This window comes from Diceros bicornis, chromosome 8 (genome assembly GCF_020826845.1).
Source record: "Diceros bicornis minor isolate mBicDic1 chromosome 8, mDicBic1.mat.cur, whole genome shotgun sequence".
NCBI classification, from domain to species: domain Eukaryota; kingdom Metazoa; phylum Chordata; class Mammalia; order Perissodactyla; family Rhinocerotidae; genus Diceros; species Diceros bicornis.
In genome coordinates, this window is record NC_080747.1 from 1,699,104 (window position 1) to 1,712,924 (window position 13,821).

The following is a 13,821-nucleotide window of genomic DNA, read 5'->3' on the forward strand; positions in this document are numbered from 1 at the left end:
GCCAATCCTCCTCTTTTTTTGCTGAGGAAGACGGCCCTGGGCTAACATCTGTGCCCATCTTCCTCCACTTTATATGGGACGCTGCCACAGCATGGCTTGCCAAGCAGTGCGTCGCTGCGCGCCCGGGATCCGAACCAGCAAACCCTGGGCCGCCGCAGCGGAGCGTGCGCACTTAACCGCTTGCGCCACCGGGCTGGCCCCAGCAGCAAAAGTATCTTTCAAAATTGAAGGTAAAATACTTTTCCTTCAAACAAAGGCTGAAAGAATTCATGACCAGCAGACCTGAACTACAAGAAATGCTAAAGAAAGTCTTTTGGGCAAAAGGAAAATGACACCATATCTAAATACAGTCATGCATCGCTTAATAACGGGGACACATTCTGAGAAATGCGTCGTTAGGCGATTTTGTTGTTGTACAAACATCATAGAGTGCACTTACACAAACCTAGATGGTACAGCCTCCTACACACCTAGGCTCTATGGTACTAATCTTACGGGACCACCATCGAATATATGGTCTGTCATTGACCTAAATGTGATTTTGTGGCGTAGGACTGTGAAGATCTTCACAAAGGAATGGAAAGCACCAGAAAGGGTGACTGCTTGGTAAATATACAAGATTCTTTTATTACTATTTAATTTTCTATAAAAATTTTGACTGTTTAAACAAAAATACTGGCAATACAGTGTGAGTCTAAACATTGGTAGAGGGAAAACATATGACAATAATAACATGAGACTACTTTCAGGAGGTATAATACACCTCACATGTAGTATAAGAACCTTACAGTAGTTTACTTTCATTTCTCCCTCCTGGATCAGCTGTTGTTACCATCGCTGTTGTTGGGTGATGGGGTGGGTGATAATAAAAATAGTTAATAAAAAATCCAAACGATGCAGTTTACCATATCAACAAGCTAAAAGGAAAAAACCACAAGATCAACTCAATAGACACAGAAAGATCATTTGAAAAAAAATCCAACATCCATTCCTAATAAAACTCAGCAAGCTATGAATAGAAGGCAACTTCCTCGGCCTGATAAAGGGTATCTGTGAAAACCCATGACAGCTAATATCAGACTTGATGGTGAAAACTGAATGCTTTCCCCAAAACTGACCTATAGATTCCAGGCAATCCCAATCAAAATCTCAGCAGGCTTTTTCGTAGACATCTATAAGCTGTTTCTAAATTTCCTCTGGAAAGGCAAAGAACGCAGAATAGCCACAACCACCATGAAATAGAACAGAGTTGGAGATCTGACACTACCTGATTTTAGGACTTATTACAAAGTTATAAGACAGTGTGACATTGGCCTCAAGACAGATAGACTAACGCAGCAGACTAAGAGAGCCCAGAAATAGACCCACACATATATGCACAACTGATTTTCAATAAAGGTGCAATAACAATTTAGTACAGAAAGGACAGTCTTCAGTGGAGAAAGGATGGTCTTTTCAACAAATGATGCTGGAACAATTGAAAATTCATTTGCAGAAAAAATGAATGTTGGTCCAATCCTCACACCATATACTAAAGTTAAGTCAATATGGATCATAGACCTAAATATAAAACCTAAAACTAGGGCCGGCCCTGTGGCTTGGTGGTGAAGTGCGCGCGCTGCGATGCTGGTGGCCCGGGTTCGGATCCCGGGTGCGCATCGAGGCACCACTTCTCCGTTCATCCTGAGGCCGAGTCCCACATACAGCAACTAGAAGGATGTGCAGCTACGACACACAACTATCCACTGGGGCTTTGGGGGGAAAAAATAAAAATAAAACAAAATCTTTAAAAAAAAAAAAAAACCTAAAACTATAGAACGTCTAAAAGAAAACATAGGAGAAAATCTGATGGCCTTGGATTAGGCCAAAATTTCTTAGATATGATACCAAGAGCATGATCTATATAAGAAAAAATAGGTAAATTATGCTTCATCAAAATTTAAAACTTATGCTCTTCAAAAAACTGTTAATAGAATGAAAAGACAAGCCACAGGCTGGGAGAAAATATTTGCAAATCATCATCTGATAAAGGATTGATGTCAACAGTCAGTAAGAAAACAACTCAATTATTCCTGTGAGTTCATGCACACGGAGACACTGTGCTGTGATGAGCTCTCCCTGCCTTGCCAAAGAGCCAGTCAGCTCTCCCAGATTCCCCTGGCCTCCTTCCTTCCTGGGCCACAGCTCTTGGGACACCACATCCAGACGCCTGACCACAGCCATGCTCAGGTGCAGACCATGGCAGACAGGAGGCTGGGATCTGCAGTCAGGGTGCATCAGGGACCCTTCTGCTCCCAGAGAGCCCACCTCTGCCATGGGCAGTGCCTTCCAGCATGGGGAGGTTCAGGTGGTGTCCCTCGCCAGATGTGGCCATGTTCACATGGCACACCTCAAATCGTCACCACAGATCTACAGCAAGGTGCACCCGTTCCCAGCGTGACCCCATTAGGTAGCTCCACCCAGGTACAAGGTCCATGAGCACATTTCGCCATTTAATTTTCTTCATTGAAGCATCTAAAATTATGCTCGCTTGATGGTGAAAAGTTAGGGTATGACTTAAGAAAAACAAGTCAAGGGGCCGGCCTGGCTGTTAAGTGCGCGCACTCCACTTCGGTGGCCCCGGGTTCACCGGTTTGGACCCCGGGCACACACTGACACACCACTTGTCAAGCCATGCTGTGGCAGCATCCCATATAAAGTAGAGGAAGATGGGCATGGATGTTAGCCCAGGGCCAGTCTTCCTCAGTAAAAAGGGAGGAGGATTGGCAGATGTTAGCTCAGGGCGGATCTTCCTCACAAAAAAAAAAAAAAAAAAGTAAAGAAAAAGAAAAAGAAGTTGATAAGAGAATTCAGCCCAGAGCAACTCAACGCCCATTTGAAAAATGAAATCTAAATCCAACTGTATTAGTGTGCTGGGGCCGCCATAACAAAGCACCACACCCCGAGGCTCAAACAACAGACATTTTATCTTGTTACAGTCCAGGAGGCTGGAAGTCTGGGATCAAGGTGTGGACAGGGCTGGTTCCTTCTGAGGCCTCTCTCCTTGGCGTGTAGACTCCGTCTTTTCCCTGTGTCCTCACCTGGTCGTCCCTCTGTGAGTGTCTGTGTCCTAATCTCTTCTTATAAGGACACCAGTCAGATTGGATCAGGCCCACCCTAATGATCTCATTTTACCTTACTTATGCCTTTAAAGGCTCTACCTCCAAGTGCGGTCACATTCTGAGGCACCAGGAGCCAGGGCTTCAACATGTGAACTTGTGGGGGACATAGTTCAGCCCATAACAACAACCCAGGATTCATTTCATCCCACTGAGCCATCAGCATGATTTCTTAATCCTTTATGGTTTTCTGAAGCAAAGAAGAAAACAAAAACACTTGCAAATGTCATCAGAAACCATTTGCATACTCATGTGTTCCCCAGACCACAGTTTTCCTGAAGCACAAAGTTTAATTTATGCAAAAATGCAGTACTTAGATTCCTTCTAACTGGAATTAGCATCCACAAGTCAGAGCCACAATGTGGGTCTCAGCCTTCTCACACTCACTAGCTTTCTGCTTCCGCTGCCTCACCCTCCACCACGCTGCACGGAAAGCCCAGTTCACGCTGCTCCTTACAACCTAGCCCATATACCTCTCACAGCACGGACTCTCGTGAGAAGAGAAAAGGGGGCTACTGTTTACATCCACTATGTGCCTGGCATCAGGCTGCAGACTTTATCTAAAAGAATCCATTTTGGGGGCAGAAGGGTTTAAAATACTACACCCCAGCACGGCACCAGCCTATCCAGCTAACCCGCAATGCCCTGAGGAAGACGAGCCTCCCAGACCAGGAGGACGGGGCTCCCTGAACATACCCCTGCCCCCAAGCCAGAAGTGCTGACCCGAACAGAATGGAGAGCCATGTGAACGGGACCCAGCCAGAGACCCACACGTGGACCCCTGCAGGAGCTTCTGGAGGTCTGATGGGACCTGGGAGGCCTGAGACGCCCCAGACAGGGCGACTCGGGGAAGTGTCACCAAGGCTGGGGTCAAACACTAGGATGAGGAGGAGAGCTCCCACTGGTAGTCCTGAGCCACCAGCCCCAAGGCCGAGAAAGTCATGACCTCTGGGTACTTGGCAGGGGCATCCACATCCAGCTGGCAACTGACTCTCACAGACGCTGGGAACATCTGGGGATGGGGGACCAGCTAAATCTGGCCTCCAGTGATCTCCCCAGGACGAGAGTGCTCTAAAATCAAGGCCATCAAGTGGCCCGGTAGAGTGGGCTGCAATCAGCCACTTCTGTCAGAGCTGTACATTTTAACTCGGGTTCACCAGACCTCTCGAGTTTTGAAGGCACGCACGTCAGCGGGTGCGCACAGGCCTTTGTTCAAGCAGCCCCTCCCTGATTACAATGACCAGCCAAATGCCCACCTCTCTGAGCCTGCCTCACCCCCGAGACATTGTCCACCCTTCACACAGGGGCAGACCCTGTTCCAGTGATTGCTGTTGAAGGAAGGAAGGCAGGAAGGAAGGAATGGACAATCAAATGCACAAGCAGCACCACGATAGTCAAATAGAATATGAAGCAGCAGTGAAAGTAAGGACAAAATGCCCCATTTCAAGAGAAATGTTAGAAGTGAAAAACACTTCCCAACTTAAACATCTGAGCTTTGTAGAAACTCACGACAGTAGGAGCCCCTGACCCAACCCAAGGAGGCCCAGTAACTGGCCGGCTGAACAAAGACGTCACGGTGAAGAGGCTTGATTAAGTTACAGTACCTACACGAAGGCATCCTCTAGCGGCTCTTCTAACTCCTTTTTCCTGGGTGGGTGACTGTGTAGAGAGCCAGGACCCACAACTTGTCAGCCACAATTTCTAACTGTGCTCTTGTGTGGAAAAGCTCTCACCGCAGCCTGACGGCCAGGCCCTGAGAGGCCTGTGCGGGGCTGGCCCTGGCTGGAGGCTGGGAGCCTGGATGTCGGGAGGGTTCCCAGCACCCTAACTGATAAGAGTGGCTCCTGTGCCTCACCTGTTTGTGCAAACAGTGCAGTCTGTGCTGACACCCCTTTCCTCCTGGGGGTCTGGACTTGGGGACGTGCCAGGCACAGGGGCCCACGGGCCCAGCCCCCAATGAAAGCCCTGGCTCTGAGCCTCTGATGGGCTTCCCTGGGAGACAGCACTCCACACGTGTTGTCACAGCACGCTGCAGGGGGAATTGAGCGCATCTTGTGTGATGCCACGGGAGAAGATTCTGGAAGCTGGAGCCTGTTTCCACTGGACTTCACCCCACATTCCCTCTCCATTTGCTGATTTCATTTTGTATCTTTTCACTGTGATAAATCTGAGCTGTGAGCACTATATGCTGGGTCCTGTGTGTCCTTCTAGTGAAAATTTGTGGTGGTCTTGGGGACCTGACACAGGAGTCTTTAGAGAGGAGTGAGAAATTAAAGATGCTCGTGTTGCTCTATGAGTGCAAGATCCTTTCGGCTAATCTGTAAGACTTGTTTCTCGACCCTTTTGAAGTTGCCTTGCCCACATCTAATTCCAGAGGTTTTCCTTTCTGAGATTTGCCCTGTCAAGGCTATCCAAAGCACCCAACTTGGTTTTCACCCCATTTGGTCAGTTTGTGTAACATGCAATTACAATAGCCAGTGAGCTGGCCTGAGCAGGTTTGGGAGCAAATGCAACCCACTGCTGGGAGCCGCAGCCGGTAGTGGGAGCAGGCGCAGGCGGGGGTGCCAGGGAGAGGACTCCTAGCTGCGAGCAGTCAGCGTGCTGCAGGCACAAGGAAGGACATCCTCCAGTGGGAAAGCAGGGCGTCAATGGCCCAGCAAGTCAGGAGGCCCTCTTGGCCCCTCTAGTCCCTGGATCCTCCTGAGAGATGGAAATGGGGGCTGCTCCTGGGGGATCATTCCAGAAACCAGCCAGGACCTGCTCCTCCTGCCCCGTCAAGCATTCTGTAAGAACCTAAGTCCTTATCTTACCCCCTTGATGCTGCAAACACACCGTGGATGCATGCTTCCTGGCACCCTGCCCACTCTACCCCCAGGCCCTACCTCCCAGGGCAGGAAGGATCCAGCAAAGCCTGTGGGCAGAACACATGGAGGACATTCCAGAACTTTGTGAATGACCCTGATTGTCATTTGACAAAACTGTGCATCATGCCACATGCTCTCGTCCTGGTAAAGCCTCATGAACATCTGGTAAACTGGAAGGATATTTCCAGCAGGGCTTCCAGGGTCATCTCTGAATTCTGCAGCAGGAGCTCTCGGCACCGTGAGGCAGCAGAGAGAGAGTCCATGCCAACCTGCTAGCCCTGCCTGTGGGCCCCAGCAGGCACATCCCCTTTCCTGTGCTGGCTGAAACCCTGCTGGCTCTTCATCGCCCCCACCTCCGATGTCTGCTCTCCAAAGGTGTCCTGTGCAATTTGCCACTTCTAACCTGGCTCTTTTTCCCATGCTGTCCTGCTCAAGATCCTACATCCCGGGTCTGGTTTTCAGATGGACCGAGAGGGCTCCAGCTCATCGTGCCCAGTACCTCGCCCAGTCTGACCCTGAGACGTCCAGCAGGTGACAAAGCCTCAGGTTCGGCAATGACAGGCCCCTCTGCCCCACGCCCACTCACCTGGCAGGAGCGGAACTGGCTGACAAGTAGCGTGCACCGCTGCGGGTCCTTCCGCCCGTCCAGGCTATCCAGCTCGGCGGCCACCTGGTTCAGCTCCTCGTCGGCATAGTAGAACTGGGCCAGCAGCTGCGGGTCCGACCTCTGCAGGGGAGAGAGGCACAGGGAGCGTGAGTGGGTGATGGGCCTCAGGCAGGAGGCAGGGAAGCATCGGGTGGCGGCCTTGTTCCCAGGCAGAGTGCCAGTGGCTGCAGGGCCTGAGTCCTCAGCCCAGGGCAGAGCAGCAGCAGGTTCTCCTGCCCACTTCCTTCACAGGAATCTATGCTGCTCGTCCCCTGGCCTGCCTGTCCTGAGTCCCTCTGCCTCTCAGCCCATGGAGCTGTGTCTGCTTCTTGGAAGGCCCCAGAGCATAGCGTCTCTGTGGGGAAGCCAGACATGGAGTTCCCACAGCCCCCTGTGGTGGGATGACCTACAGATAAGGGGCTCGGGGAGAGTGGGGTCTTAGGGAGCCATGGGATGATGGAATCAGCTCTTAGAAAGTAGTTTTTATTCATAAAACTAAACCAAAATGATAAAGACAGCCACCGAAGGAAGTGGCCAGGACTAATACAACACAATTTTACTCAAATGAACACTGACTGACCGTGCATCATAAGCGGCTGCCTCCCCTGCTCTCTGGAAGCTTCTCAGCCCTTGGCCCAGTGTCTGTAAGGCCAGGAAATGCCAGTGCTTTGTGGCAGGAAGCCCTCTTCTCATCATGAGCCCTTGTGGAAGGGGCTCACCTTCCACGGAATGCAGAGTGCTCCTATTTTGGGTCTGGAAGAGCAACCACCCCACTGAGAGCAAAACCCTGCTCCCCCTCTGACCACCTGACCTGCTGGCGCTCTGCTCCAGCGCCACCAGCCTTCTCCTCCCACACACCAACACCAGGAGGCTCACTCCCCTCAGGGGCTCTGCACTGGGCTCCCTCCGCCCGAGGTGCAAATGGCTCATTCCTGGACCTCAGCTTCCAGGATTAGGAGAAGCCCACGGAAAGAGACGAAGCCCTCAAACAGATGATTATAAAAGGCGTTCTTCAAGATCATGCAGAGAAAGGCAAAGGGGAAGGAAAGACACCAAGTCACACACGTTCAAGTTTGCTGGCAAAATCACACACACACACACACACACACACACACACAGCACAAAATTGACACTTGATTCACTCTTCGTTCTACCTAAGAATTAGCACACGGTTGTGTTTACAACCCATATTTTGTTAAACATAAGATAACTTAATTTCATAATTTTCAGCCTCCCTTTTTCTCTCAACTTACTTCTCAATCGACCCCATCGCCTCCCTTCACTCTGGCATCTGCCCCCTCCCCTTCACATGGCCTGTCCCAGGGTCACTTTTCCTCGGCTTGGGGTCTTGGTCCATCAGTGCCTGACTCTTGGTCAGCTCCTGAGGCTGGCCCAGCCCTCTGGGGTGGGAGTGAATCTCCAAATGAGGCTGAGCAGACCCACGGGGGGTGGGCAGGGCAGCCCAGCTTCAGTGGTTGGCCAAGAGGTGGACGTGTGACCTGGACAGGGCCAACAGGAGGCCTTTCCCAGACCTTTCCCAGGAGGGCTGCGGAGAGAAGAACCCATTCCTTCATTCATTCACCCATGCACCCCACCAGTGCTGCCTGAGGCCCGCTCTGCGGGGGACACACTGATGTGGAATGGGGGAATGTGGGATATGGGGACGTGGAACGCTGGGACGTGGGACTCAGGGACTCGGGATGTGGGGAATAAAACAGACACAGGTGCCGCCCTGACGGCATCCCAGCATCTCTGCCTCCCTGGTCGTGGGAGCCTATGCGTCTCCTCCACAGTCTCAGCTGACTTGCCTGGGTTCCTGTCACATCCAGGAGGGTCACCATTGACCCCTCTGTGATGAAACGGGAACAAGGTTGGGGTCAGGGGCTGCGCAATACTTTTTTGCCTCCTTTCTGTTGTCTTTCCTGTCAGCCTTTGCTGACTGGAAGGAAAGAGGGAAGGAGACAAAGGAAGGGTGGTGAGGATGGTGAAGCCCCCAGGCCTGCCCCATGGGCCTAGCACTCCAGGGAGGGTGATGGCCCCCCAAAGACTTTCAGAGGAAGGCCAGAGGCCTGGCTCTCTCCCTCTCGGACGCAGCCCCAGAATTCACACCTGGCTCCCTTGGTCGCCTGCCAGCTTCGCCCCCTCAGCCCCGGGCCCCATGTGCCTCGCCCCGAGGAAAGAGGAGAGCACCTCGCACAGCACCTTGTTCCCAGTTACACGGGGCCTTCCTTCCTGGGGGGGGGGGGCTGCAGTGAGGGGATGAGGCCGCCACCTGACCAATGACATGTGCCAGACACCGTTGGTGGTGAGCCAGGCGCCCTGACATCCAGCTCAGGAGCTGACCCTGGTCACCACAGCCCACCGGGGTCCTCCTGGCCCCAAACCCACCACCTCCCCTCACAGCGGTGGGGTAGGAAGGTGGGGAATGCGGGCACGGTGGGGACAGTCCCACAGCAGACGCCTCGCTGTGACCCAGCGCCTTGCCCGGAGCTGGCCTGATGCCCTGCCAGCATTTGTTCCTGCAGCCCTGACCGCTGCTCCTGACAGGACACCATTTGGCCCAGCAAACAGGCCAGGGACTGAATTTAGGGCACTGGATGAGGACGCTTCCAGGAAGCTGAGTATCTCTGCTCTGAGAAAGAGAGCACAACGCAGGGGCCATGCCCTGACCTGCCCAGAGAATAACTCGGAATCAGTCTTTGCCCTAGCACCTACAACCTCACCACATGTAAACAGACCTGAATCCAAATATTCACACCAACTGCCCCGGTGAGCTTGGCCCCCTCTGCTGTTGGCTGTGCAAACCACAGCCAGTGGAGGCAGGGACGACGGAAGGTTCAGGAAAGGCTGATGGTGGCTGTGGTGCCAGCTGTCAGGAAGACAGAGCCCTGCCTCTCAAATGCTCCCATCGGATTGGGCGTCCCCTTCCGTGGACCCAGAAGGGGACTGCGCCTCGAGAAGGCTTTGCACTAGGCCTCTCAGTTCACACACAAGCCTTCTGCTGTGTTTTGGAGAAGCTGACAACTACCGTGTGTGTGTACATGTGGGACTGTGTGTGTGGGCGAGTGGTGTGTGTTGTGCATGTGTGTACATGTATGGCTATGTGGCACAAGTGTGCCTGTGTGTACACACATAAGTGCACGTGTGTATGAGTGTTTGCATGTGAGTGTGGACGCATGTGTATGCAGGTGAGTGTGTGGGTGTGGGCGCGTATGTGTACAAATGTGTGTACACGTTTGCACCTACAAGCATGCGTGAGTGTGCTTTTGTGTACATGTGTACACATGTGAGTGTGCATGTGTGGGGCTGCATATATGTACATTGTACATGTGTACATGAGTGTGCACAAGTGTGTGCACGTGTTGCACAACTGCATTTGTGAGTGTGCGTGCTGAGTATGTGTACACTGATGTGTGTGCACACATAAATGTGTGTGCCTACAAGCATACACGAGTGTGTGCATGTAAGTGAGTGTGCATGTGTATGAAAGAATGTGAGTGCACGTGTGTGCAGTCTGGGGAGAGAGGCTGGGAGGTGAGGAGCCAGCTGACACTCCCAATAGTGCCTTCACCCACAGTTCCCAGCACCCCTGGAGTCAAGCGCCCCTCCTCCTCTCTCCCCTACACTCCTCCCTTATGGCCCATTTGGGGCCCGTTTCCCATCCTGCAGCCTCTTCTTTGTTTTGGGGTAGAAGCTGGTCGGAGCGGGAGAAGTTCGCCTGGAAAGAAGGACCAGACACTTTTGCTCTCTAACCCCCTAACCAGGGAGGTCACTCTCGTGTCTTCAGCGCCCAGCAGGCAACTAGATGGGGGAGAAGACAAAAAAGAGTGGTGGGGCCCGCAGAAAACTGGAAAGGGTGCGCCTGCCCTGTGGAAAGAAAACAGTACCCGGTACTGAGTGAACCCAACACCCGCCCCCCGCAAGACTTGTGTAGGCTCTAAATGTCTCCGTGAGCACGAATAACAAACATTCTCCAAACTCCTCCTCCTGCTTTCCCTGTGAAGGGCATGAGGTGCACGCGGCAGAATCTGTCACCTTGGAACCGATGCACAGAGACAAACCTCAGGTCTCACCTTGCTTTGATTTCAGTAAAGACCTTAAAACCAGACCTAAAGATGTGTTGCAAAAAGAGAACTGTAACCACACACACATAAAGCAGAATAAATTAGAGAATTCAGAAAATTCTTTTTAAAAAACTAGTGATTTTCTTTATTTTAGAATTTTAGTTATACCCTGAGATAGCTTTCCAGCCCTCTCAGGACTGGCATTTCCAAGGGAAGACTCACACGTTCCCTGTGCCTTCCAGGGGCGTGGCAGTGTGGCAGGAGGAGAACCTTGACCAGTTGTGTCAATCACGCCTGCCCCGAGACCCCCAGGCACTGTGTGAGATAAAACCTCCAGGCAGGGGTCCCAGGAAATGAATTAACACAACTTACGAAACTCAATTTGTGCTGATTAACAGAATCCAAAGGAAAATTTTGGTGCTAAATTTCCATTTCTAAGTATGCAGAGTATGAAGTGAACAACAGCAGTCTTCACCTGCTCATCACTTAGATCTAAATTGGTCCAGCAGGGCAGGGTCAGCCTCAAGTCACCTGACTGGCGGGACTGCTGAATGGAAGAAGGTAATGTTTAGGAGTGTGACAAGTTGTCTTTCTTTGATTTGAATCAGCCAGCTTTATTCAACAACATCTCAAAATTAAATTTTAAATTAAACTTTTTAATATCCCTCAATAAAATATCCACAACAGAGAATCAATTGATATAAATTGGAAGAAGTAGTCACCCTATTTTTAAATAAATATTGTAAGAGAATAAGTTAGAGCCCAGTAGGAATGTCTTTTAAAATCATACTATGTCAATATTTTCTCAAAGATAAATTCACAGCAGTGAAAGTTTTGACTGTTACAAGAAGACAAAAATACATCATGAAGAAAGCATTTAACTTAGGAGATAACATGACCAGTGAACAAGCAACCTCAAAGAAGGCGGGAGAAAATACGCAATGACAAGCAGCACTGAAAAGTTCAAAAGTGCAAAAATTGACTAATTTTGTAAAGTTGATTAAATTATTCATTCAAACACCTGTTCCATGATGTGGGATGAGAATTGGGGATACGAATGCAGACGTGGGGTGTGGGTGAGGATGCACAAGACAATATGGATGTGGATGCACATGTGGATAAGATAAGACATGGGATGCAGGAGGCAGGAGGCAGATATGAGCTCAGGCCCTGCCCTCAGGTGTCCGTCTGAGCCAGGTATGTGACACCGAGTGTTCCCCAGTAGTTATGAGGCTGGCCGGCTGGGCCAGGGCAGCACCGGCTGTGGCATGAACCATGAGCTGCCCCTGGTGGGGCCAGTGTCCCCAGCCCCACGCAGAGCACAGCTCGTGCCTCACTGGGTACCACCCAGCACCCTCTCTAAGGTGGCACCATAGAACACCTCTGACCCAGATGAGGAGACTGAAGCTCATGAAGGAAGCTAATGGCCAAGTTGCGTGGCTGACACGATAGAGTCAGAAGTCAGCCGGTCTCACTCTCAAGACTCTCGGGCACCCATGTGGGAAACAGGAGGATGGGGTAAGAGTGACCAGGGTGGGATCTTTGTCATGCCTCTTGCCTCCCCAATAAGAAGTGAACACTGCAGTGGGAGGAGCTTAAAAAGACGCCTTGTCACTCCAGGGCAGCAGCGTCACAGTCTTGGCCAAGCTCCAGGAGGGGAAAAGAGGAGGAGGCAGATGGCAGGACAGGCGGGCAGGACAGATGGCAGGACAGGTGACACAGCCAGACCAGAAAGGACCGTCCCCCCCTCCCCACCCAGTGTAAGCCCAGTGATAGAGTGTAGCCCAGAGGGCCCATGCGGAGTCCCAGCCCCCGGCCCACCACCCTCCCCTCAGCTGCTGGCCCAGGACATGAGCTGGGCTCCAAACACTGGTTCCATGACAGACGACCCCACGTGCCTCCCACCGCCCAGGTGGGCTTCAGTGGGACAGAGCCCGGAGAGCTCAGGAGTGAGGGCTGGGTGCCTGAGCAGCCAGCCCAGGCCCTGGGCCTCTCTTGCACCAGCTTTCTAGTAAAGCCTTGGCCTCCCTGCTGCAACGCTAGGAATCCGAGAGCATTGCAAAGAAGCCAGAGAAAAGCCTCAGGTCAATGCACATTGAAATCGGCTCCTCTCCCCTCAGCTGTGGCCGCACAGCCAGCTGATACTCAGGCCCTGGGCATGGAGAGCTGCCCAGGCCACACTGGACTGTCAAGGAAACCCACTGACCACTGGTCACCAGGGCCAGAACCCTCACTGCCTCCAAACAGTGACCCAAGCCCTCCTGCAGGTCTCCAGCACCATTCTGTCCCCACCAAGGCCTGGTGTCCTTGGGTAGCCATGACCCATGTCCCCAAAGTTGGCCCTGTCCACATTAGTACGCCCGAGGGGCTGCAAGGCCAAGGCCCTGCTGACCTGGCAGCACCACCAGCCACCCCTCAGCAGATCTGGCACCCCACATAGGCACATGCTCTTGTCGTCACATGATGGCAGCCCTGCCGTCCAGCCCGTCGATGTGGTGGCTGGTTACTCCTGCACCCATCCCCACTCAACTGCCTGCCTTCTCCACCCAGAGGGCTGCAGACAGCATGCGCAATCAGCGCAGGGGATCTGCGCTGAACCCCAGGACCCACCCACCCCAGGGAAGTGCCCGTAGACGGTCAGCCTGCCCACCCAGGCCTCCAGCCTGACCTGGAACCACAGAGAGCCTATCCTCAGTTGTGCGGGGACCAGCCAGGCCACTGGGAACCCTGTTGCCTCAAGGGCACAGTCCTTTGTAACATAACACCGCCAAATGCTTGCCCTGGAAAGGCTGATGTCTTTATGTCCCAGTCACATCATCCATAAATATTTTATCCCTATGGTGTAACAACAGAAACAAGCCACTTTGATAACATGTTTAGAAGAATCCAGGGCCCTCCACAGCATGGGGAAGACTCTGTGGCCGAGATGGCAACAGGATCCAGGTGGGCACAGAATTTACAGGATCTGTGCCAGACGTGGGTCCACAATGGGGCTCCAGTTCAAATCCAGCTCCATCACTTCCTGGGTGGTGACCCTGGGCAAGTCACTTATCCCATGCTGGCTTAAGGTGTACAGAGTAGCCGGCATG

At 52.1% G+C, this 13,821-nt stretch overlaps 1 protein-coding gene across 2 annotated transcripts in view; it reads right to left on the reverse strand.

Annotated features, from left to right (window-relative positions):
* ZFYVE28 (zinc finger FYVE-type containing 28) overlaps positions 1-13,821 on the reverse strand; it is a 127,593-nt gene that overhangs the window by 63,723 nt on the left and 50,049 nt on the right. For both annotated transcript variants that reach the window (XM_058546576.1, XM_058546575.1), the window contains exon 2: positions 6,609-6,749. In XM_058546576.1, the coding sequence (XP_058402559.1) occupies positions 6,609-6,749 (141 nt within the window). The remainder of the gene's footprint in view (positions 1-6,608; positions 6,750-13,821) is intronic.